Source organism: Oryctolagus cuniculus, chromosome 1, assembly GCF_051225735.1.
Source record: "Oryctolagus cuniculus isolate XC-2025 breed Fujian yellow rabbit chromosome 1, ASM5122573v1, whole genome shotgun sequence".
NCBI classification, from domain to species: domain Eukaryota; kingdom Metazoa; phylum Chordata; class Mammalia; order Lagomorpha; family Leporidae; genus Oryctolagus; species Oryctolagus cuniculus.
Window position 1 is genome coordinate 5,346,008 of NC_142867.1, and position 25,002 is coordinate 5,371,009.

The window sequence follows — 25,002 nt, forward strand, 5'->3', positions numbered from 1 at the left end:
TAGCGCCAGCCCCCTGGTCGTTCCTGTCACTACGTGCTGGTTTCCCTGGTGTGGACCTACTCATCTGTTCATTCACCCAGTGGTATTCCCACTTTGGGGATATTACAAATAAAGCTGTCGTGAGCATTCTTGAAAGTTGCGGTTTTCATTACCTACGAGGGATGAACACCCGGAGTGTAATTTCTGGGTCATATGTAAGTAAGTATTTAATGTTTTAAGAAGCTTTACAATCATTTTTCAGAGTAGCTGCATCATTTTAAATTCTCGCCAGCGACATACGAGTGATCCAGTTTCTCTGCATCCTTGCCAGCACTTGATATTCTATTTTTAAGTTGTTCTTATAAGTGATGTACCACTGTGGCCTCAATTTGTGTTTCTATTTATTTGAAAGTTACAATCAGAGAGAGAGAGAGAGAGAAGGAGAGAAATCTTCCATCTGCTGGCTCACTTCCCAAATGGCTGCAATGGCCAGAGCTATGCCGATCCAAAGCCAGGAGCCAGGACCTTCCTCCAGGTCTCCCACGTGGGTGCAGGGATCCAAGCACTTGGGCCATCTTCCACTGCCTGCCCAGGCCATAGCAGAGAGCTGGATGGGGAGAGGAGCACCTGGGACTCGAACTGGCGCCCATATGGGATGCCTGGACTGTAGGCTGGGTCTTTAACCTGCCACCCCACAGCGCCAGCCCCATTCTCTATTTTCTTTAACATTAATCATAGAACAGGACCCCGCCTCCCAGGGCCAGCCACGCCCTCTGGGCGGGACCCCGCCTCCCAGGGCCCGCTTACACGGCTTCGAGGGGCATCGTCCGGCACCTGCCGTGGGCCCGGGACCCAGCTTCGCACCGTGGCGGCCACTCGGCCCCTCCAACCCGAGTTGAACTCAGTGAACCCGCGGGCGGAAGACCTGTCTGTGTCCCGCTCTCTGTAACTCCACCTTTTAAATAAGTAATAAATCTCACAAAGCAGGAAAAAAAACATTAATCACAGTCAGTTTCAAATCCCAATTGGCTGCAACATCCCGGGCCGGGCCAGGCCAAAGCTGGGAGTAGGGGACTCCATCCAGGTCTCCACGTGGGTGGCAGGGGCCCAGTCACTCGGGCCATAATCCTTCCAGCTTAGACCAGAACGCCGGAGCCGGAACTCAAGCCAGCGCTCCGGGGTGAGGCAGGGGCGTCCCCAGCAGTGGCTTAGCCCGCTGCACCGTGATGCCCAGCTCTGCTGGTTCCTTTGCTCCGATTATCAGCGACCTTCACCTCTCCCCGCCAGGTTCCGGTACACTTTGCACGTTGGACGTTGTGTATAGGGAGCCGGAGTAGCCTCCCTCGTCCAGTGCGGGACGGGGCGAGCGAGTGACCATCTCGTTCCCAGCAAGCATTCGCCTGAGTCAGGCTGAGTTGTGACTACATGAAGATCGACCCACCTCTCCGCGTCCCCTTTCCCTCCGGGGGCTTGGCGAGTCTCTCTTCAGCCCTGGACGGCTCTGGGATCCGCTTCTGCCTCTCCGAGGCTTTGAGCTTAGCATTCGTCCCGGTGCACCACTGAAACCAGGCAAACGCCTCTGGAGGGGAGGTTGGCCGTGAGTTTGTGGTCCAGGGACGAGGGTTCCTGCAGGCTCTGCCTCTGGGTGACTTTCTCGCTCAGCACCGTGCAAGGAAGTGAGACTCTACTTTACCAGTTAGCCTTCATCCCCGCTCCCAGACTCCCCCGCATTCCACAACCTGGTGACTCTTCCGTGGGGGGAACAGGCCGTGCCCCCGCGCCAGCTCCCTACAGCAGCCCCCATGAGCACCTCAAACCCCACCCCCAGCACAGGCTGCAGGGCATCCGGCTCTGCCGCTTCTGGACTCCAGTTCCTCTGGTCCTGGTTGTTTCCGCAGCTCCAGGATGCCCGTGCAAGCTGAATTCAGCAATGTGACCACAGCACGCAACTCAACCGCGCGCGGCACGGCAGTGTCTGTACGGAAGAGATGCCGGCAACTTTTGTTTCAAATACTGACAGCTTAGCCAGTGCTGCGGCTCACTAGGCTAATCCTCCACCTAGCGGCGCCGGCACACCGGGTTCTAGTCCTGGTCGGGGCGCCGGATTCTGTCCCGGTTGCCCCTCTTCCAGGCCAGCTCTCTGCTGTGGCCAGGGAGTGCAGTGGAGGATGGCCCAGGTGCTTGGGCCCTGCACCCCATGGGAGACCAGGAGAAGCACCTGGCTCCTGCCATCGGATCAGCGTGGTGCACTGGCAGCATCAGCCATTGGAGGGTGAACCAACGGCAAAGGAAGACCTTTCTCTCTGTCTCTCTCTCTCACTGTCCACTCTGCCTGTCAAAAAAAAAAAAAAAAAGCACCGGCGGCTCATGACACGCTTCCGTCACACTGGGAGGGCGTGTTCCCTTCCTTCAAGGTCACTAACACAGAAGATAACACCGCGGATGGTGCGTTTCCCCTAAAGCTCGGCCTATTACATGCTATGTGTTATATGTTATATTCATGTTATATGTTATGTGTTATGTATCATGCTACTGTGCTCCATTAAGACAGCCGGCTCACAGGCAGGCAGTTTGCAGACTACAGGAGCTGCAGCTGTGGTGTGGTGCTGGCTAAGCCTCCACCTGCGGTGCCAGCATCCCGCGCTGGCAGCCGGTTTGTGTCCTGGCTGCTGCTCCTCCTTCAATCCAGCTCTCTGCTGTGGCCTGGGAAGGCAGTGGAGGATGACCCAAGTGCTTGGCCCCTGCACCCACGTGGGAGACCCGGGAGAAGCTCCTGGCTCCTGGCTTTGGACTGGACCAGTGCTGGCAGCTGCAGTTATCTGGGAAGGGATCCAGCGGGTGGAAAATCTCTCTCTCTCTCTGTAACTCTTTCAAAATGAATAAATCAATCTTTATCTTAAAAAAAAAAGTCAGGGGCTGGTGCTGTGGCGTAGCAGGTAAAGCCGCCCCTGCAGTGCCGGCATCCCATGTGGGCTCCAGTTCAAGTCCCGGCTGCTCCATTTCCAATCCGGCTCTCTGCTATGGCCTGGGAACGCAGTAGAAGATGGCCCAAGTCCTTGGGTCCCTGCACCTACGTGGGAGACCTGGAAGAAGCCCCTGGCTCCTGGCTTCGGATCGGCTCAGCTCTGGCCTGTGCAGTCAATGGTGAGTGAACCAGCGGATGGAAGACCTCTCTCTCTCTCTCTCTCTCTCTCTCTCTCTCTGCCTCTCTTCTCTCTGTGTAACTCTGACTCTCAAATAAACAAATCTTTTTTTAAAAAATAAAAATATGTCAGATAAGGCTCTCACATACATTGGCTGTTCTAATTCTCCATTTTTTCAATTAAGTCTTGAATGCCTAGAAGCTTCTTTTTTTTTTTTTTTTTAGAATCTGCTTTACCACTTTTATAGTTTCGTGCTCTCTGCAGGTATTGTTAAGTGTGTAATTTGTTCCTTGAATCTTGAAACGTGTGACTGTTTTCCAATCAGCGGCTGACTGACCCCACAGTGACGTCTGCACCCCTCGGCTGTTCACGCTCGTGCTGTCTCCTGGCTTCCCGAGCTCCTGTTGTCTTTGGTTGTGTTCTGCCTTTGACAGTATTTTAAAAACTTTATTTATATGAAAGGCAAAGAGACAAAGGGGGGTAGCAGCAGAGAGACAGAGAGATCTCCCATCTGCGGTTCACTTCCCAAACGGTCACGACAGCCAGGGCTGGGCCAAGCCGAAGCCAGGAGCCAGGAGCTCCACACGGGTGGCAGGGGCCCGAGTCCTTGGGCCATGCTTTCTGCCATCTCAGGTGCATTGGCGAGAGTGCAGGTTGGATGCAGAGCAGCTGGGCTCAAGCCGGCCCTCTGATCTGGGATGCCGGGGTTGCAAGTGGTGGCCCAGCCCTGCGCTGCCGCACCAGCCCCGTCCACAGCTTGGCTGCGCTGCCCTCACCCGGTCCGCAGGCTCCAAGGACACGGCGAATGCCCGAGACTCAGCTCATCGCATCTCGGGTGTTTCCCAACTAAACAGCAGCTCTTCACTCGGGTACTAAACTTAGAAGTCCCCTCTCTCCAAATCCGTCAGCAAACTCTGTCAGTTCTGTCTCTGAAGTATTCCAGATCTGTGTGGCTTACCTCCAGGGCACCTGCTAAAGGCACTCTGGGGCGACCTCCCCGCCTCCTGCCAGGGCTGGGGCGTGAGCAGGACCGGCCCCTCCGCGACCCCTGCCGACTCCTCCAGGGACTTCCTACCGAGCGTGGCATGAAATCTAAGTTCTTATCGGGGCCCAAAGGCCCTGGGTCGTCTTCCTTTCCTCCAAATACCCCCCCCCCTTTTTTAGAGATTTATTTATTTGAAAGGCAGAGTTACGGACAGAGAAGGAGAGGTAGAGAGAGAGAGGGGTCTTCCATCCGCTGGTTCACTCCCCAATCGGCCGCAAGGGCTGGAGCTGTGCTGATCTGAAGCCAGGAGCGTCTGCCGGCCCCTCTTCCCCTTTCTTAACTCCCAGGTCACAGTTCCATGTCACCTCCTTAGAGAGGCTTTCTGACCCCTCGCTCGAAATTAGAGCCCACCCCCGCCCCCGGCGCGCTGGCGTTCTGCTCACGCTGCTCTCTTTTAGACGATTTATTTTGCTTTTGGTTATATCTCCCCGCGTGAGCTCCGAGCCCAGGGCGCAGCACCCAGGACAGCTCCTGGCCCGTGCAGATGTCGCTCTGTTCAGCATGTGAAGAAATGACTCCAAAACAGCCCTTTCTCGTATATCCTGACCCCAGGGCAGCGATGTGGGTGATGGTGGCCCGGGCCGGGGGGTCAGATCGGGCTGCAGCAGCCACTGGGCAGGTCTTGTCCTTTCCCACGGAGCCACGGCCAGAATGGAACAGACGCAGTCCCCTCTCTGTCCAGCAGGTGGCGCCACGAGCTCTCCAGATTTCTCTGCCCGTCCGGCTGGTCCACCAGCACTCTCCCCACCACCAAATCCCAGAGAGGGGCTGATTTGGAGCCACTTTGCGATCTTTTCAATGTTTATTTTTACTGTCCAAAGAGACATTTTATTTTAGGATAGATTTAGGAAAGTCGGGAAGATCGTCGGAGCCCCCGAGCCCCACGTACACAGCCCCAGCATCCTACACTCAGAGGGTCCCCTCGTCACAACGGTTACCGTTCACCAACGTCCGTGCTTTCTCCGGAGCTGCTCGTTGACATCCGTCCCTTTCTGAGCCGCCTGAGAGACTCCCCTGGGCCGTGCAGTTTTTCAGGCTTTGTCCCTGCTCTTGACAATTCCCAGAGAACTTTGGTTTTTAAATTTGTATTGATTTGAAAAGTGCAAGGACAGAAAGAGACGGATGGAGGGAGAAACACACCTGTTGGTTCACTCCCCAAATGCCCTCAACAGCCGGAGCTGGGCCAGGGCTCAGGACCCCACCCAGGTCTCCCACAGGCGGCAGGGACCCAGCTGCTTGGGCTGTGAACTGCTGTACACCTGAGCAGGAAGCTGGAATCAGGAGCAGGACTGAGACTCGGTCCCGGCACTCCACGGTGGGGTGCGGGCGTCCTGGGAAGCCTCTTAACCACTGCGCCGAACACTCCCCCCACCCCTCACCCCACCGGAGGCTTTGAAATGGGACCTCAGGTCACTTAACACTCGAAGCTCAAGGTTACAGCCCTCTGCCCTCTGGGGGACATAAGAACAAGTTTTTATGGTAGGAATCAATGACTTTCTATTTATTTATTTGAAAGGAGAGTCACAGAGAGAGTGAGGCAGAGGTAGAGAGGTAGAGAGAGAGAGAGAGAGAGAGAGATCTTCCACCTTCTGGTTCACTCCCCAAATGGCCACATCAGCCAGGGCAGGGCCAGGCTGAAGCCGGGAGCCAGGAGCCTCTCCCGGGTCTCCCACACGTGTGCGGGGCTCAAGCACTCGGGCCGTCTCCTGCTGATTTCCAGGCGCATTAGCAGGGAGCAGGATCAGAAGCAGATGGGATGCCGGTGCAGCAGGCAGTGGCTTAACCCGCTGCACCAAAATCGATGACTTTCTACTCAATCCTTGTACTGATCTTTGAAGTCCTCTCAGTAATGCAGTTGTCCTGTGGCTGTCACTGCTGGCCTGTGCTCGGCGCTAGGGATGGAGCAGAACCAAGACCGTATCTTCCTGGAGGTGAGGCCCAAGTTTGTCCAAGTTTAGGAACAGATGTGTGAAGATGGCCAGAGACAAGACCTGTCCTCTTGTTCACCTAATGCCCCATCCAAGGCGGGAAAGGGGTCACAGGCCCTCAGGGGTGTCTCCCTTCCCGTGGGGCCCACTGAATGGTATGGCCCTGAGCTGGAGGAAGGTCCGGGGGATTTCTTAGTACCACATTCCAGACCCTATATTTCACTAATGCAAGATTGGAGCCCGGAAGTTCCTCCCCTTCTTTGAGAAAGAAACTTTCTTGGTGGCACAATGGGTTAAGCTGCCACCTGCAACGCTGACATCCCATATGAGTGCTGGTTCGAGTCCCAGCTGCTCCATTTCCAATCCAGCTCCCTGTTAACACACCTGGATAAAGCAGCAGAGGGTGGCCCAAGTGTTTGGGCCCCTGCCACCCACGTGGGAGACCTGGAAGGAGCTCCTGGCTCCTGGCTTCAGCCTGACCCAGCCTTGGCTGTTGCAGTCATTTGGGGAGCGAATCGGCAGGTGGAAGATCTCTCTCCCTCTCCTCTGTAGCTCTGCCTTTCAAACAAAGAAATACATCTTTTAAAAAGGCACAGGAAACCTCCTCTAAGCCTGCAGGGTCACCGTGAAGTCTGTTGCCTTCTTCTTGCACCCCCGCAAGTCCTATCCACATCTTGGGGAGCCCAGGGCCGTCTTTGCCAGCCCTGCATCCCCGTGAAGACCCTGGGGCTCAGGTCCCACCCTGCCAGCCACTGCTGGAGGTGGGATTGGAATCCAGGTCTCGGTCGGTCTTCATTTGCATCGTACTCTGGGCCTGTTGGGCACTCAAGCTTGGAGGAAGACAGCGTTTGGGGGAAGTTTCTTTTCTCAATCCCATGAGCTCCACCTCACAGACATGGAGGGCCCGAAAAGAGGGGGTTCTGCGCCCCCCACTTGGGGAAGAGGACCCTGCTCTGGCCCAAGCCTGCCCTTGGGGGCTTGTTTGAGATGATGCGGTTCACCAGTGTCAGGAGCAGGAAGACAGCCCAGGGCTGGGTCGCAGGTGAGGTGAGTGCATTGCCCACCTGCGCCTCTCACCGCCTACAGGGTGTGGAGCACCTGTGCCTGTGGTCCTCGTCTCCACAGCCGTGGAATGGGGCTGATACGCCTGCCCAGGGCCTTCCTTGCCGGGAATGAGGGAGGTAGAAGTGTCTGTTGGCTGAAAGCCCTGTGCCACGGGAAGACCTGCACCCCAGCAGGAAGCCACTTCCGCCAGGACCAGGCCAAGGCAGACCCCTGCCCAGAAGCTTCCAACCCATGTCCAGGGCCAATGCCAAGCAGAAGCCTCCTGCCCGTCCCCAGGCCCTCTGCCCCCTCCTGCCCAGCACCAGGCTCTCCAGCCTCTTGCATGGTGCCGGCCACACGCTGAGCGGATGAATGAATGAATGAATGAATGAGGGGATGAGGGAATGAAGGAATGCCAGGGCTGTGAGCAGGTCCAGACTGAACTCCCGACGCCCAGGTTCCTGTCTGGGCCTCCCGACCTTCTCAGCCCCACCGCCATCCCCTTTCCCACAGCAGTGCGTGACACCAGGGTACCAAAAAGGCAAACTGGACTTTATTATAAAGTTGGCTACAAAGTCACCGCAGCACCACGAGGTGGCCGCCCGGGCAGGCCCAGGCGGTCTGGCGGCCGGGTGAGTCCCGCACCAGGTACACGCACTCGTGCAAGCGCACGTGTGGCGGCAGGTCTGCCTTCCTCCATCGGAAAGGAACGTAGCGTCTCTTCGCGCCCCCCACTCCAGGCACGGGGCGCAAAAGTCACAGGAAGAGCCGCCGGGGCGGCCGAGTCCGTCGGAATTGAAATCCCGTTACTGGTGTGTAGAGAATTCTACGTGAGTGTCAAGAGCCCCTCGGGGCACAGGCTCGCCCGGGTGGGCCCTGCTTTTCCCCCACTGAGGCCCAGGGGTGCTTGGCCCCTGGGAGTGGAGAACTGGCCCAGGCCCATGGGGCAGCGCGGCGGGGAAGTGACACTCCCCCATTCTCCGCTTGAAATCCCATTCAAGGAAACTCACTACGAGTGAATACAGATTGAATTGGAAACTGAGATCACTGGAAGTCTCTTGGTTTTAAAAAGAAGCTCCCTCCCTTGCCCTCCCACCTCCCCCCCCCCCAAAATCCTGCAGGGCCTGGGGAATCGGACAAATCCCCCCTCTGGCCCCCAGAATCCCCCCAACAGTCCCGGGGGGGTGGAGAGCGGCTCCACGTCTTGATGACAATATGCCATACTTGACGACGTTAAGTCACAGACTTATTCAAAACGTTGATTCCCCTCCACTTCCATCTGCAGAGAGAGAGAGAGATGCAGAGGGAGACGGTCAGCCTGGTCTGTTAGGAAAGGGCCCTGGGCTGAGGCACGTGGTGGGGACGGGACCTCAACTACACGGGCCCAGCAACCAGAGGACCTCCCAGAGGCTCAGCAGAGAAGGGGAGAATTTGGACAGATGGGATGAAGTCATGGCTGTGTTTGTGGCAAGGATGGGGCCCCAAGCAGGGCCCACAGCACCAGGCCCAAGGGCTGAGCCTCACCCTCTACCTTTCCTCTCCGTAAACTCTCGGTCTATAGCCTCTTGAGGACAAGGACGCTGGGGCGTAGCTCTAACAGTCCCAGCAACCTGTGTGGCTACAGGGGAGTTTCTTCAACCCCGGGCCGTTGGTTGTCCCCGTCTGTAGAATGGGGGGAGAGCACTGATCTAGGTCCCATGGAGCTAAGAAGCACAAGCGGCCACCAAGGGTTCTCTGGCATTTGATGCCACAGCCCTCACCTCTGCCTGCCGGGCCCACTTGTCCAAAACTGGCCAGCTAAATTTTTCATTTTCTTCCTTATCCTCTCTGCTACGCCTGGCAGCAGATAACAGCATCCCCTTCATAAAACTGGGGTACAGGGAGGGGACTTGATTCACCTCATCCCCCCCCCCTTCCACCCCCAGAACCTCCCTGGCGGGACAGGGATGTGAGGCAGATTCTGGCTGGACTCACCTTCATGGAAGCTGTCTTGAACTTGGCTCTGGAGTTGATGCAACTCATCAGTAAACCCATCATAGGGGAATGCTGAGACACCTGTCTCAAAGGCGGTTTCGTATGTGGCCAGGTCCTCCAGGAAGCTGTGGTCTTCTGGGGACAGGTTGTTGCAAGGCGATGGGGCCCCTCCCGGGCCCTCAGCCTCAGGATCCCCGGAGCCCCATTCCCCATTGGGGTCTGGGGTGGAGAGATCCATGAAGATGTCTTCCACGGGCGTCTCTTCCAGGAATATGCTATCAGGGTCAGCCAGGAAATCCAGCTCCTGGCACTTCCAGGGCTTCAGGTCCAGGCTAAGCACCGGGGGGCCAGCCCCCGGCAGGGACAGATTGGAGTCCAGAGGCTCCAGCCCTCCCAGTGGCTCCAGTCCGCCGGTGCCAGCCTCCGCCGAGAAAGGCCGGTCCATGCCCTGAGCCAGCTGGCTAATCTGCTGGATGAGGCGGTCGATCTCGTGCTGCTCTTTCTCGGAGTAGTGGAAGAAGCTCTGCTTGACTGGGGAGGCCTCGGGTGTGAGCAGGCCTTCGGGCACCAGGGGGACATCCACGGAGAGGGGACCCCGGAGCTGGGCTAGGGCCAGGAGTGTGCAGTCCCCATTACCAGGGCTGCTAGGACTTGGGGGCAACTTCTCATAGAGAAAACTGCATCCCTCCTGGGCGAAGTAAGTCTTGGTGGGATTGGGGCTCAGTTGCTCCGGGAAAGTCTGGCTGGGGCTGCTCAGGTGTGCTTGGAATGCTGTGCTGGGAGGAGTCAGCTGCTCACGGGCAGGGCTGCCCAGGGGCTCCGGGAAGGTGGCAGTGCCCGGAAGCAGCGGGTCAGGGAAGGCGGAGGTGCAAGGAGTCAGCTGCTCCTCGTAGCTTCTGGCCGGGGTTTCGGTCAACTGGCCTTGGAGTGGGCTGGTGAGTGGGTCCGGGAAGGTCGCACTGCTGGGCGTCAACTGGTCCGAGAAGGTCACGGTGCTTGGAGTCAGCTGTTCTTGGAGAGAGCTGGACGGGGCGGGCAAGTGGGTCTGGAAGGGCTCATGGAGGCTGAAGAGGAAGGCACAGCCTCCGGGCTGGTGTGGCGTGTAGGGCGGCGTGCACACAAGGTCCTTGCTCAGGTCTGCCTGGAGAGAAGGCGCAGGCCCGGAAGGGAACGTCAGGTATCTGAAGTCCACCTCTTTGGGGGCTTGAGGAAGCTCTTCTGATGTGGAGACAACGCCCAGTTCAGGAGCACCGGGGAAGCTGGTGCTTCTGGGAGCCCCCAAGGCTGGGGTGAAGAGCGGGTTAGGGCTGGAGCATTGCTCCTGGGAGAGGATGTTCTCAGGGAACGAGGGCGGCATGGCCGGGGCGCCCAGGATGTAGGACGCTAGGGTGTCTTCAGAGTTCAGCTGCTGGCGGAGGCTCCAGGCTTCCGAGTCACTGGAGAGAACACAAGAGGCAGCTGGTAAGGGTCTGGTGTCCATTCTCCGAGCAGTTCCCTGATTGTGTCTCCTCCGTGCCGATCTCAGCTGATCCCCAGAACCCTGCCTTGCCGCTCACCTGATCGGGTAGTTATTGGCAGTAATGGGCCCCTCCGGACCTTCTGAGTATAACAGGCAGTAAATCCACGCCCAGCCTCCAGACTTGGCCTGCAGTCTCACCACCATCTCCGCCTGAATATCTCCACTCTCAGTCACTGGGGAGGAAGAAGAGAAGCAGAGTTAGGATGCCCACCGGGCGGCACCACCTGGACTCCCCACCCTGCCCCTCGCCACTGTGTGGAGGTGGCCGTGATGTTCTCGCCTCTGACTACCCTGACATGCGCCCTCAGCTCGAGTCCCCCAGTTCTGAGTCTGTTCTTGCCTTAACTCCTCACCCTGACTTTCACCCTGAACCATCCATAGCTGTCGGCCTCTAGCATGTCCCCACTCTTGGCCACGCCCTTTCCCATCTCCCTGCCTTGTCCCCGGCCTCTCTGGACACTCACACAGGCGGTAGTGTTGCGCAGACGCATGGGCCAGGTCCTCGGGGTGCAGCAGTCCGTACCACGACTTACAGAGCAGTTCACTGTGCTCAAAGCCCAGGTAGATTAGGACACTGGGAAAGTGGAAAGGCTGAGGTCAGCTTTCTGTTTTCCCTGCTCGATACCCGTGCATCTCACTCCCTCCCAGGTCCTCTGCCCTCCTGAGCCCCATCCTCCCTGCCCCTGACTCCAGAATCTAGGGTCCCCTCATGGCTGGCCTGCCTGCCTTCTGGGTTTGGGACATCCCACACCTACCTTTCAGAGATGTCCAAAATGGCCAGATCTTTAGCGTGACGGCTCTGGAACATGGCCAGGAAGAGTGAGGCAGGGCCAGGGCCGGGGCCAGGGCCAGGGCGAGGTCTTGGTTCCAGTGGGGCGCAGAAAGCTGTGAACACGGGGTTTCCTGCCCAGTAGGCTCCAGGCGGGTGAGCGTGGAATCGGCCTCGAATGAGCACCAGTTTGTTGCCTGCACTCTGGCGCCTGAGGGACTTGGAGGTGTTGAAGCGACAGCGGAAGAGACGATCTATGTGAGTAAAGAGGAAAACCTTTAAGAGGGTGGATGCATATGGAGGAGCAGAGGAGAGACTGCACTGAGGAAGGAAGAGGCATCCTTACCAGTGTCCAGGGCAGAGTGCAGGGTGAGCTGCTGGCGCACGGTGAGGTGGTCAGCTGGGTCAATGATGTCGTAGATACTATCACCTTGGGCAACCAGGTCCACCTGGAGGGAGGGTTAGAGGAGATGACCGTTAGTGGAGCCAGCAAGAACCTGTCTTTGGCCCACAGTGTCTTGTAGGGCATGGTCCCTCTCTCCCTCCCCCGTAACTCTTGGAATGGGAAGCTTATTGTGCCCCCACCCATGCCCCAGTCTGGGCTGAGAGGGCCCTCCGTTCTCACCATGGAGTGGCCCAGGTGCTCGCTCACGCTCTCAGACAGGTACAGCAACTTCCCCTCGGCTGTGAACGCAAGCAGGAACCCAGGTAGTGCTGCCACGATGTCTTCAAGCTCTTGAGCTGAGAGGAGTCCTGTGGGACCCTCCAGGGCAGTGCCTGCAGAGAGAGGAGACACGGTGAGTCAGGGTGAGACAGGGAGGCAGAGCCGAAGTGAGAAACGCAAGGTCTGAGTTTCAGGTAATCAAGGGAAATCCCCATGAGCCTGCCTTCGCAAACACCTGTTGACCCACTGCCCGCAGCTCTCGGCCAGGGAACCTGTTGCTGGAGCTCCCCGGCCAGCGAACCCTTCCACTTGCAAGCGGGGCGGGCGCCCCGGTCGCCTTGGATTCCAGAACCGCGGGCAGCGCTCCCAAAGCGGTTCTGTGCTCAGCACCGCGGACAGCGCCCGCGAAGCCGGAGCGCCGTCAGCACCGCGGACAGATCTCCGGAGGCGGCCGGGAAACCCTCTAGGCACCGCCGACCGAGGGCTGCCTTTCCCCGGGCGTGAGCAACGCCATCCCCCGTGCTCCCGGAGTGCCTCCGCGCTGGTGGAGACGGGGCCCCTTCTCTCCTGGTTCGTACCCTCTCATGAATCTGGTCCTGGGGACCCCCCCGCCAGGCTATGGAACCCCTCCTCCAGGACCAAGGTGAGGGCTGGACAGAGCTCAGAGGGAGAAGCAGAAAGTCCCGAGCGGCCCGGGTCCCCTCTCAGCTCGCCAACGCGCTGCCCTGGGCAGGAGGCAATCCCAGAGGATCCCTCCCGTGCCCCTGTCTCCGGTCGCCCCAGCTTGCTCACCTCCAGCGAAGAAGACGCCCTTGCGAGTGTAGATGCAGGCGAGGCTCATGATGTGAAGGTAGGACAGCCGGACCTTGTCCGCTTCGGCCAGCGGCAGCAGCTCCTTGAGGCTGCGGATCTCGGCGTTGATCTGGTCGCGGCGCGCCTTGGAGGCGCCCTTGGTGGAGCGGTACATGATGCCGGCTGCGGAGTCCCAGCTCGGCGCCCCGACACCTGCCGCCCGTCCCGACGCCCGGCTGCTCCTCCTGCTTGCCCGGCTCTCGCTCAGCCTCTCTCCTCTCCTGGGCTCTGCTCGGCTGCGCTGCCCCCTCGCCTGCCTCGTTCCGCCTTATATAGCTCCTGCCAGGCGTGGGGGGCTCGCTTTGGAGTGGGGAGGGCTAGAAAGCGATAGGCTGGGCTAAGCAAGCTGCAGCGGGAGCCGCTGGCCGGGGGGGCTCCTCCTCCCTCCCTGGCTCCAACGTCATCGCGTGACGTGGACCGAGAGCGGGGGGGGGGGGAGAGGGGGACGGGGGAGAAGCTGCGGAGGGGGCCGCGCCGGCGGGAGCGGAGCAGGGAGGCGCGCGCTGCGCTCCGAAAGACTGCAAGGGCGCGTGGGGACCCAGGCTGCGAGGAAGGGACGCGGCCATGGCTAGGACACTGGGAGCCCCGGCGGGATAGTCCAGGGAGGGAGGGAGGGAGATGCTGGTACCCCCACGGAGGTTTCGGAGGAGATAAGGGACTGGGGGCTGCAGGGTTGTCCGCACTCCCCTGCTGTTTACCAAAGGTTGCGTTCACGTGCAGGGATGGCGGACCTTCCTTGGCCTTTGGGGAGTGGGTCACAGCTGGGCTCCCCTCTGGGGACTGCACCATCTGGGGTTCCCTTGGCCATTTTCAGAGCAATCCCCCTGCCCTGTCCCCCAACCCTAGTCTTGGCAGTGTATCAGGGGCTCCACAAGGAACCATGTCCCTTCATGGTGCGCAAACGGGGGTCCTGTGGGAGGGGGACCAGCAAGGTTTGGCCCTGCTTCCAGTTCCCCACAGTCGTGAACAGGGACCTCAACCGATGCTTCCCTCCCCTGTCAACTCGTTCATCTCAGCCGCCGAGGGGGGAAACTGAGGCAGGGGCCCGGGGCACCGTGAGGATATGCATCCTCACTTTGGCACCCCTCCCAGCTGCTGCCGGTCCCCAGAGCGAGCGGCCACCCCCGCCCTGTTACCAGCCTTGGAGTCTCCGCGCGGGCCGGGGGGCGGGGGCGGGGCCGGGGGAATCCCAGCTCCATATTAGGACAGGAATCCTCCGGCGGCAGCCGCGGCGCGCAGCGGGCGGGGCCCTGCAGCCTCCGCAGCCTCCCGAGAGCTCTCCCCGCCCCCCCACCCCGGCTCGGCGGCGAAGATGGGGAAGCTGCAGAGAAGCCAGGGTGCTGGGCGGGGGGACCCTCCGTGACCCCTGCACCCGCCGGGGACCCTCCAACGCCGCCAGGCTGCTTGCCTTCCTCTCTGTCCCCGACCCCCTCCCCGTCTTCTGCCGGGATTCCTCGCTATCTCTAGTCCGTCTCACTGGGTGCCTGGTATCTCGCTCAGCGTGGTGCGTCCCCTAACCCCCCGCCTCTCGCCGTCAGGCTTTGTCTCCGTTGGCCCTGGCGCCCCCCTTGTATCGATCTCTTTTCAACACAGGTGATTGATCTCTGCGGTGGGCGCCCGGGGCGCGCATGGGGTGGGGTGGGGGCTTTCTTTTCCATAGTGTCCCACAAAGGCAGAGGCAGTGGGCTAGGGAATATCTGTTACCTGAAATATCATTTGATGGGCTGGGGGGTGTGCATAAAATCGTTTGAGGGCCTGGAAATTAGGCCACTTAAAAAAACGGGGATGTGAGACCAGCCTCTTAGTAGGAAGCTACACAGGAAGAGTGGAGCCGAACTTTGACACCAAGAAGAAAATGTTGAGGTCAAGGTCTCCCGCTCTTCAAGGGAGAGTGGGAGGGGAAGAGGCCTCTGAGAACAAGGGTGCCTCAGAAGAGGGGTGCATGGCTAGGGGGCGCTATCCTGCCATCTTGTGACATGAGGTTGGGGGCTTCCTAGGGTCAGCAGGTTCTCCCACTGTTTCTAACCCTGACAGTTCCTCTCACCTCTGTCTGATCTTTACTGTTCAGCCCTGGCTCCAGCAAGGTGAGCAGCTTCCCAGGGAAAGAATAGGGCACGGGTTGCTGTCCGTGGTCCTGACAGACCCACCCTGGGAGTCAGGTTGGCTATGGCCTGCCTGGGGCATCAGAATAGGGCTTGGGGTCCACGCAGACCTCAGGGAACCCTTTGGTTTCCCCTTCTCTGAGGATGAATGGGGGGCTTGCAAAGAGCAAAGGCTCCGGGCTGCAGGGGCAGAGGAGGGGGGGGAACGGGGCTCGAGGGAAGAGACCTTGGGGTTTCCAGGAGAATGCACTGAGCAGACACCTTAGAAGGGAAGAAGGGTCTGCAGAGGGACAAGGGAGGGGCGGGGGGGCTCAGCCTAGTTTACCCACTCGGTTCGAGTTGAGAAGCTCTCTGTGCCCCAATGTCTCCTCTCTCCAGGCCAGCTCCCACTCCCCTTGCCTCCCACCTCCGTCAAGTTATTTTTAACTGTGTAGAACCAAAAATAGCTTGGCAGCAGCTTCAGGCCGTGGGAGAGGAGCTATTTATATCACCAGTGACGGTTCCGAAATAGCAAGCAGGAGGAGGGGGGCGGCTGGCACGCTAGAGAGCTCCTGGCCGCTGCTAAAAATACTGCCAGTGTGAGTCATCCTGGCCTGGCTGAGTCACCCCACTCTCCCCCCAAGTGGCGGCAGCGGCAGCAGCAGCGGCAGAACAGGCACAGAATTGGAAGCCTGGGATGGGGGAGGCGTCAGAGCCCGCTGGCTCTGAGAATGTGGGCAAAAGGATGAATGGGGAGAGGGGCATCGGGGGTGAGTGTGTAGAAGGAACAGAGGAGGCAGGCCCCCCCAGCCAAATCTGCCAGGTGAGTGTGCTCCCTGGCGGGGGGGGCATTTGGGCAGTTGATGGGAGGGAGCCAGACTCTGTGTGTGTGTGTGCTCACTTGACTGTCACTGTCCATGTATGTAGCTGTGTGTCTGCATCTGAGCCTGTCTGCCTACACGTGTTTATGTGTCCGTGTAGCTGTCTCTGTCCATGTCCCTGCATTAGTATGCATTTGTCTGTGCCTGCATCTGGGCCAGTCTTTTTTTTTTTAAGTCTCCAACTTCCTGTGCTGTGTCTGTATGTATTTATGTTTACACTGTGTGTGTGTGTGTGTGTCCATGTCTGCTCGGGCCTTTCCTCTCTGCATCTGACGGTGTATGTGGATGGATTTGCAGGCTTCTGCAGACTCACTGTGTCTCCCAGTGCCCTCTCTGATGCCACTCGCTGGGCTCGTGCACACATGTCCTCTGCACTCTCCACCCAGCATCTTTGCCCTATTTCCAGCCCTTGGTCCCTAAGCATTTACGAAGCTCTGTTGCATGCATCCTCTCGAGAAAACATGAAGGAAAGGAGCCCCACAGGAGCCCCCCCCCTTCTCTGGAGCCATTCTGAATCCTCCCTGGCCTGCAGGAGTAAGTGGTTTTCCATCACTCCATATTTGGGGAGCTGAGAGAAGAGAAGGGCTTTCTTTAGTTCTAAATAAAAAAAATTCTTGGTGTGGGCACAGGCATGTGTAGCACGCACATGCACGCACACACACACACAGACACAACTGAGAGAATGAGAGAGAAAAAATATCAAGGTCCCTTCTTTACTGAGCAGAGCGCGCATCTGTTGCCATGGCAACTCGCCCACTCCTTCCCCGAAAAATCACCAAGAAGAGGTGATGGCATCGAGGAGGGATTGGCTGATTCCTTTCTTTATTATTTTTTCCGAAAAAGGCCCTTTTATAGCAAGAACAGGCCATGAGATCCCTTGCCTCTGTCTTGCATGGGTTTTTCAGGGACCTCGGAGGACATCACCCTCAGCCTCGATTGGAGAAGAGCCGCGTCCTTTCCAGAGATTTCTGAGGAGAGGAGGAGGTTCTGGGAGGCACTGGAGGGTGAATGGAGAATGCACTTCTTCAGAACCGCACGGAGACTCCACGTTCCTGGAGATTTTCTGGGGCCAGGATCTCGACTGAGGGATGTCAAAGTGTGTGTCTTGTCTTGCTCCGGACAAACGCTTTTATGATAAAGAGAAAATGTGACAAAAAGGCAGGAAGGGAGTAGAGAAAAGGGGGGAGAGAGGATATGAATGAGTGAAGACTTGATGGGGCTTCCAAGATGGCGAGACGCCAACTGGTGAAGCTCTCAGGGGTCCTCAGATCAGGCAGGCGGACAAGATGGAGGGACAACGGCCCCTCCATGCAGCTGGTGGTGCGGCAGGTCAGATCCCCACCAGCATGCAGCTGTGGCCTCTGGACTTGGGACCCGGAGCAGCTGAGGTCATAGGCGAATGAGCCAGGGGAGCGCTGGTGGTCACGTGTCCTAGCTCTCGTCCCGGCCCAAGTCCCAAAGGTTTCCTCCAAAGCCTGGCCCCCGGCCACTGCAGCCACATCACTCTCTCAAGTGAACTGCAGCCTCCTGCCAAGTGGCCGGGTGGTGGAAAGGAAGGGATTCCTCGTTTACTCCTGCGCTCAGCTTGCAACAGAAACGGGCTGGAGGCTGGACAGACAGACCAAGAACCCAACTCTGGAGAGAGACGCCTCCCCCTCTGGCGGGCTGCTGCCCCCCTCAGCAGACAAGCGGTGGGACCGGCTGGGGGTGCAGCTCCCCACAGGGGGATCACAAGACTTCAGATTTACTGACCTCGCAGATTCTTACGACCTGTCTGACTGATGCCACGATGCTCAATTGCTAGAAGGGGAAACTCAGGTTTGATGGGGTGTCACTTGCTAGATGAAGGCTCAGAGATTGGACAACGGCTTCCAAGGCACACAGCAAGTCAGTGGCAATGCTTAGCCTGGCACCTAGCTCCTGCCGCCCAGCCCAGGCTGGTTCCCTTGTGTCACAGGGCACACTCTGACTCGCACCTCTTTTTGTAAGTTGAGTCTCTCTGGGACACAGCCGCACCCACTGGTTTGCCATCGTCCGTGGCTGTGCTCCCTCCACGGGGCAGAGCCAAGTGGCTGCAGGTACTAACTGACCCTCTACCCTGGCCATGCTCGGAGAAGAGCACCTCCCCATGAGCACCTCCACTCGCTTCTCTCTTGTTCTCACTCAGAAAGCTCTCTAGGCCAGGATGTAGCAAACTGTTATTTTTCCTCCCTTTACTGTTCGAATGCCATGGGGCGCCTTAAGGAGGGGGAGGTTGGGAAGCCCCCTGCGACAGTCTCCGATTAGCTTCTAGCCTGTTTGTAGCCGTGGAGATGCAGCACCCCAGGCAGAAGTGATGCTCTGCATCCTGTTTCCATAGCAACACAGCCATCATGGAGAGGCAGGGCCCCCCACGACATGCCCACCGCAACCCTGCCCCTCAGGGCTCCATTCTGGGGAGAGGGGATGACCCATGGTGGGCGAGAGCGATATTGTCTGGAAGACAAACTTTCCTTATGGAAGCAAAATGGGGCCACACCGGGGCCTCTGGCTTCCTGGAGCCTGCAGTCTAACCCAGGCAAGAAGCTCTGCACACTGTCTCAGGATGGCTGAGTTCCTTGGCCGGGGTCACACAGCTAGAACTAGATAAACCCAGAAAGCGGAGATTCCGACTTCTGCTTCCTTGTCGGTTTTACTGGATTGCTCTTTTGAACCATTGCTCCTTTGAACTGATGGGTTTCAAACCATGCAAAGGCCTTCAGCAGGTCCCCCAGGTCTGCGTCGGGGGCGCTGACCACTCAGGTCCAAGCACACATCAGCCCGCGCCCCCGCTGGTCCGCACTGCCTCCTGGCAGGCTCTGCTCTCTCCTAAGGCCTTTTCATTACGCGTTCACTTCCTCAACGCCTCTCGCACATGGAAGCATTCAGAACATTTCATCTATTTATGGTTATGAAATCAACAAGTCTCATGTGAAGAGGGTACGCTGGCACCCACACATGGAGGCGGTCAGAGCCGGGTGAGGGGGCGGAGCCATGGCGGTTGGTGGGTGTGCAGCCAATGAGGGGAAAGAAACAGCTTTCCTGGGCAGGGAGCCTGTTAGACCAGCCATGCTCCAAGGGAGGAAGAAAAATCAATTCACAAAATCCAAAAATCACTTTCAAATGCAGACCGGGGACCCAGCCTCCTCCGCACGCAGTGGAAGGCAGGAGTGGAGGGTCTGGGCCCCGTGCTCAGGGAGTTAGGGGTCCGCACTAGGAGACAGACCCTCCACACGTCGTCAGAGCCCCTCCCCAGCTGGTGCACTACCCCCGCCCCAGTTATCCCTGAGCCTGTCCCCCTGCACTGCCTCCACTTGCTGGCATCCCCCACCAGCGGCCACACCGGGGCTCTGTGTTATAGGGCCGGCAGGGGCAGGGGCAGGGGCTCAGGGATGCGAGGCCCGTGGGGAACTGTACGTGAGGGCTGAGCGTGCGCCAGGCTCAGCGGTGGCACAGTGTGGTGAGCGTACAGGCCTGGCCGCATCTCGGTGCCCCCAGCCTGGTGGGAAAGTGAGGCCTCTGTCCAGGCTGGCGTCCCTCGCTGTGGGAAGAAAGGATGACCCGGCCCAGGGAGTGGGCAGGGCGGCAAGGACCCTGCTGGCTGGGTTTGCTGTGTAGGGTGGGTGGCTGGGGCGCCATGGACTGAGCGTGGGCTCCGCATGGTAAGCCCCGCCGCCGGCCGTATCCACGTGTGTGCCGGGGGCAGGTGGTGCTAAATGGGCTGACTCCCCACCTGGCCCAGGAGGTCTGGCCCCCGGAGTTGTGCCAGGACAGGACCCAGATGAAGGTGCCCAGGCCCAGCCTTGAGTGGAGAAGCTGTGGTGAGGGGCCACGGGGAGCCACGAGGAATGACCAGACCCCTCCCCGAGTCTTGGCTGTGCTGACCCCAGCCTGCCTGGCCTCGTGCGCACCACCCCCCCCCCCCCCAGCTACAGGCGCCTCCTTCACTGCTGCCCCTGCATTCCCCCTCCCTTCGCAATGGCCTTGCACACGCCGTTTCCTCTGGGGGGGGGGCGCTGTTCACCCCCTGTTCCCTAGAGATCTCAGCTCAGATGTCACCTCCTCCAGGAAGCCTTCCCTGGCCTCCCTGGCAAGGCCGAGTCCCCACTATGGGTCACCAGGCACCCCGAGCCTCTGTGAGCACTCGTCACAGTGACAGCTATGCCACACTTTATTCTGGTGGCTGATGGTCTCCCGTCCCTGCCCCCACACTGCAGCCACCAGGCGGGACTGGGTCTGTTTGCTCACCGTGCACCCTTCCGCGTGGAATAAGGTGCACCCTAAGAATTTGTCAGAAACGTTACAAAGTCCGAAGGGGTAGAGGCGGCCTGCAGGGCATGGTTGACGTCCTGAGGCACTTGGAGGGCCGTGGGGAGGCAGCGGGAGCAGGTCTGGTCCTGGGGCTGCGGCAGAGCTGAGCGAGGCTGGAAGAGGCTCTGGGCCGGGTCCTGCACCCCTCACAGCCCGCCTCTGCGCCATGGGTGTTGCGGGTTCAGTAGGACCAATGCCAATGCCTCAGTATTGACGGATTAAGGATGGACTTGATCTGGAGGTGGCGCCCGAGAGGTGGGAGTGGTGGGCGGGGTTCAGGTCCCTGGGGGCCGTGCCCTGGGTCAGTGAGGTTTCGTGTTGGAGCTCAAGTTCCGCCTGCTGTTCTCTCTCTCTCTCTCTCTCTCTCTCTCTCTCTCTCTCTCCTTCCTGGCTCTCCACGTGGTCGCTCCTCTGTACCCACTGTGTCCAGCCTCCAGGGACCCCTGAGCACACGGCTGCCCAAGGCTGAACTGGCACCTCCAAGCCAAAGCTAACTTTTTCTTCCCCAAGAAGCTCCTCTGGGGGTTTCAGTTAAAGCAATGCAGAGTGACTGTTAGAACCGGACGGTCACGTGACTTCTCTTGCGGCTCGGTTTGGCGGCTGTTCCACCGAGATTCGAGGAGAGGAACCGCCCCGTCTCAAGGGGCTGCTACAAGAAGTAAGCGCGTTCAAGGGAGGAGCCAGGGAGGGGGGACACGGGTCCCCACTATTTTTTTTTTTTGACAGGCAGAGTGGACAGTGAGAGAGAGAGACAGAGAGAAAGGTCTTCCTTTGCCGTTGGTTCACCCTCCAATGGCCGCTGCGGCCAGCGCACCGCGCTGATCCGATGGCAGGAGCCAGGAGCCAGGTACTTCTCCTGGTCTCCCATGGGGTGCAGGGCCCAAGCACTTGGGCCATCCTCCACTGCACTCCCTGGCCACAGCAGAGAGCTGGCCTGGAAGAGGGGCAACCGGGACAGAATCTGGTGCCCCGACCGGGATTAGAACCCGGTGTGCCGGCGCCGCTAGGCGGAAGATTAGCCTAGTGAGCCACGGCGCCGGCCGGGTCCCCACTATTTTGACTTCACGAGAACTAGGACCCCACACCAGGCTGTGCCAGGAGGGCATGGGCTGCCACGGGCGATGGCACCGGCCCTGGCCCGGCCAGTGTGGAAGCAGGGCCTCCCCCCACAGCCCTGGGGCTGGCTTGCTCTGAGCCACCTATGGGCTAGGCCAGGCAGGGGTGCAGCCATTCCAAAGAGGAGGGTGGAGACGACGGGGGGGGGGGGGAGTGGAGGGAGACACGGGGTGCTAAAGGCCTGGCTGGGGTCCCTGGGAAGCCCTTCCCTGGCCATCAGCAGGCATCCACTTCGCTCCCCCAGGTCAGGGGTGGAGAGCCCAGGCCAGGCCCCACGGGCTCAGCAGCCAAGGTCCCTCAGCAGGTTTCTGGAAGCCGTCTAACCACTTCCTGCCGCAGGGTAGCGGCCCCTTGGCTCCTGTGACTCCCGTGACCCAGATGCCCTCCTGGTGGCGCCTCCTGCCTTCCCCTCGTGCCCAGCAACGCCTCGGCCGCGCGAGGCCCCCGCCTCCAGCGTCTCCCTGTGTCACGTGCACGACCTTGCGACGGAGGCCACAGCCAGACGCAGCCTCACCCGCGCCTGCTACGCCAGCCTCTCAGTCAGAGCTCACAGCACCTGTGACTCCTCCCACTGCCTGGGCCAACAGAGGGGCTTCCTCAGGGGACACCCCCACCCGGGGAAGTGGACAGGGTGGGCGGCCCCCAGAGAGACTGTTAGAGGCCGGTGATCAGAGATGACCAGAAAGCCTGAGCCTAGGAGAAAGGGGGAAGAGACCCCCAAGGGCAGGGAGAACAAGGACCCCCACCCCGGCGCAGGAAGCGGGGGCAGGGGTTGCAGCCCAGGGGTGGGGTGGCTTCTGGAACCGGGAAGTGTGTGGGGGAGGGGTGCCAGGAGGCTTTGGAGGGGGCTCTTCCTTCCAGGGGCATGGGAGCTCCTGAGGCCCAGACAGGTGTGGAGGGTGCAGGGAGAAGGGGAGTGGGCTCCATCGGGGGTCAGCGTGCAGGAGGCGGCAGGAGTCCCGGGCTGGGGGGGCGCTCAGGCCCCGTGGGCTCCAGTCCTGCCCTGCTACCAGCCTCCTGTTGTGGGGGGCGTCCCCACACAGCCCCTTCTCTGCAGAGGGCCAGGGCACCTCCAGCGCCCAGCATCTCTGAGGCCAGCGCCCGGCACTCTGAGGCCCAGTTCCAGGCCCACGTAGGCCTAAGTCTCCCGGAGGCCTGAGGCCTCAGCCCCGGGGAGCAGAGCCACCTTGGGCCGTGTGCAGACAGGGGCGCGGGGACACCAGCCCGCAGCGGCCACTCTCACTGTCGGTGCCGAGTGCAGCAGGGGACTCACCGTGGGAGGGCTCCGGTGGGCTCCGCGGTGCAGGAGACAGACCCCCAGGGCATCCTCAAAGTCGTCCACACTGCCTGTGGCTGTCATCCTTGGCTTCCATCTGGCGGGAGGCAGACGCCCCTCACCGGGGTCTCCCAGCCAGACACGGAGGGGCCCCAGGGCCGGGCTTGAGGACCCCAGACCCAGGGCTGGAGTGGGGGCCCCTGAGAGGTCATCAGAGCAGGGGAGGAGGTGACCAAGGGACACAGCCAACACGGCCACCGCACCAGGTCCTTGGCTCCTGGCGCAGGGAACTTGACCGAGGACTGAGCCCTGGTCTAGGTGCCGGGCAGGAGGCGGGGCTGGGGGCGTGGCCCCGGGCTGCCGTGTGGCTTTGGCGAATCGTGTCTCACCGAGGGTGCCTCAGTCTCCACTCCTGCGCATCTGTGCTCCGCCTGGCTACGGTGTCCTTGGCAAGTGCCATTCAAGGCTCCAGGGCGAGCTGTCGCAGACACGGAGCCCGCAGGTGCTGGGCTGGATCGGGTCCGCCTCTGGATCCCCAGTCCTCGTCCAGAGCAGGGGCCCAGAGACGTCCAGACCCCCCCCCCCCACAGCTCCTTGGGAACGCCAGGCACCTCCCAGCGCTCCTGGGCACATCCCGAGATGGAGGGAGAACGCAGGCTTCCGGGGGGCTGGGTCCACGGAGCCCCTGCAGGGGCCCAGCAGCCACACCTCCACCCCGAGGTGCACACTCTGACGTCTGGGCAAAGTGGGGTTCCAGAGAGCAGCCGGGCTGCAGGAAGCCTTCGATGGAAGCAGAGCGGGGCACAGCGGCTGGTCGGTGACGGCGTCCACAGGATCCTCGAGTTTGTCCGGGTGGCCATCGAGCCCGAAGCGCACTGGGTCGGGGGGAGGCCGCCGGGCGCCCTGGGGTGCGGGACAGGGCCAGGGAGGTCCCTGTGCCAGCTCCCCTCACCACTGAGGCCCAGGGGACTGACCTCCCCGGCCCCCCACCGGGCTCTGGCCCCTGCTTGTCCGGGAAGTGGCCACTGGCCCGAGCCAATCACGGCTCTTCCCGCAGGCTCCAGTTTAAGGAGAAGGGTGGACCGGTTTTCCCTAGGGTCGTGATCTGGCTCCAGACTGGGCCCGAGGGGAGCAAGGTGAGGGCTGGGCTGAAGACAGGTGGGCTCCGAGTCCCGGGGAGCCCCGAGGCTGCTGCCGTCCTCACCTGGTCCAGAGAGGGTCCCCGAACTTCCTCGCGGGGCTCCTAGGGGGAGGGGGCGAGGGGCGCGGGGCAGCCCCCCACCCTCGTGTCCCGGCGGCCGGAGGGGGCCCACGGGGGGCCGAGGGCACTAGGGGCGGGGGATGGGGCGGACGCCGCCGGGGGCTCCCGGGCCCGGGCCCCGCGCCGGGCTCGCCGCTCGGGGGCGGGGGCAGCGCGCGGGCTCTGGCGGAGCCGCCACTCCGCCGGTTGCCTTAAAAAGGCGCCAGCGCGCGCGCATCAGCATCTCTTCCAAAATAGGCAAGGAGCGGGAGGCCGCAGGAGACGGGGCCGCGAGCAGCGCGGACGTCACCGGGGCCTCCCTCCCTCCGCCCCCCGCCCCTCGCCCGCATCACGGCTCCATGGCGACGGCGTGCGCTCTGCGCTGCGGGGAGCGCACCGTCTGTGGCCTAGCGCCACCGCGCGGCCGACGACGGCGCTGCGCCCGGGGTGCGTGTGGCGGGCGTGCTGCCGTCTAGGTCGCCCTCTGGCGTTCGCGAGGGGAATTGCACAGAAGGACTCCGCAGGCCACGCAAGAATCTTAATAAAAACTGCGGCCTCTAGCTACATCGTAGTCCACGTGGAGGGCAGGCACAGGGCTGGGCGCTCCTCCCGCGACGCTTCCTTTCGGGATCGCGGCCACTCTGCAGTGCAGAATATTATTCTTGCCGTTTTACAGGCGAGAGCAGGCGAGGCTGCCACTCGTGGCAACTTTTCCTGAGTTCCCACAGCAGCAAGGGGCAGAGCCACGCGCGACGGTGTGGAAGGTGCTGGGGAGCCATGGTGTCTTTGGGTTTGCCTCTCATTCCCTTGAGATGAGCGAGGCAGTGCGAATTAAAGTCATGCCCATTCTACAGATGAGCAAGCTGAGGCTCAGAGCAGTGAAGCGGTTTGTGGGAGGCTGCAGGCAGGCAGGTGCAGCCCAGGCCTCTGACGGGGAGTCAAGGCCGGGGGAGCCGGGCACAGCCCCGGGAGACCTTCCTGACGCCACGGCCATTATGAAACGGCTGTAAAAGCCCATCCAGAAGTGACCCACGTTTTGACGTCCCCAAACGCGACCTGGGGGGCCTGTCTCCCGGGACTGGCCAGCACCGCAGCATCGCTCTCACAAGGCCGTGTACACTGAGCCTGTCTGTGCCTGGACAGGAAGGCATCCGGGTTGGCC

The 25,002-nt window shown here is 60.5% G+C and overlaps 1 protein-coding gene across 2 annotated transcripts; it reads right to left on the minus strand.

The window, feature by feature from the left end:
• Nucleotides 1-7,670: 7,670 nt before the first annotated feature.
• On the minus strand, nucleotides 7,671-24,106 carry NPAS4 (neuronal PAS domain protein 4). 2 transcript variants are annotated; one of them, XM_089307517.1, is made up of 10 exons: nucleotides 23,805-24,106; nucleotides 22,598-23,503; nucleotides 12,858-13,234; nucleotides 12,027-12,178; nucleotides 11,748-11,850; nucleotides 11,388-11,655; nucleotides 11,097-11,206; nucleotides 10,670-10,805; nucleotides 9,114-10,549; nucleotides 7,671-8,418 (listed from the first exon to the last, which is right to left on the minus strand). In XM_089307517.1, exons 3-10 carry the CDS (start codon nucleotides 13,030-13,032, stop codon nucleotides 8,390-8,392), a joined length of 2,409 nt encoding a protein of 802 aa, XP_089163643.1. In that variant the 5' UTR covers nucleotides 13,033-13,234; nucleotides 22,598-23,503; nucleotides 23,805-24,106; the 3' UTR covers nucleotides 7,671-8,389. The 2 variants fall into 2 exon arrangements, 1 of the variants encoding a protein (XP_089163643.1); XR_016216216.1 differs by lacking the exons at nucleotides 7,671-8,418; nucleotides 9,114-10,549; nucleotides 10,670-10,805; ... (3 more) ...; nucleotides 12,027-12,178; nucleotides 12,858-13,234 and adding an exon at nucleotides 16,558-17,005 and having other exon boundaries at nucleotides 23,805-24,065.
• Nucleotides 24,107-25,002: the final 896 nt, after the last annotated feature.

What these genes read in the sequence shown, in the direction of transcription:
- NPAS4 (XM_089307517.1), bottom strand. Translation starts at nt 13,032, where the DNA reads ATGTACCGCTCCACCAAGGGCGCCTCCAAGGCGCGCCGCGACCAGATC. An exon ending in AGCACCTGGGCCACTCCATG is followed by an intron (nt 11,851 to 12,026) that starts GTGAGAACGGAG and finishes CCCTCCCTCCAG; the next exon opens with GTGGACCTGGTTGCCCAAGG. An exon ending in GCCAATAACTACCCGATCAG is followed by an intron (nt 10,550 to 10,669) that starts GTGAGCGGCAAG and finishes TGTTCTCTCCAG; the next exon opens with TGACTCGGAAGCCTGGAGCC.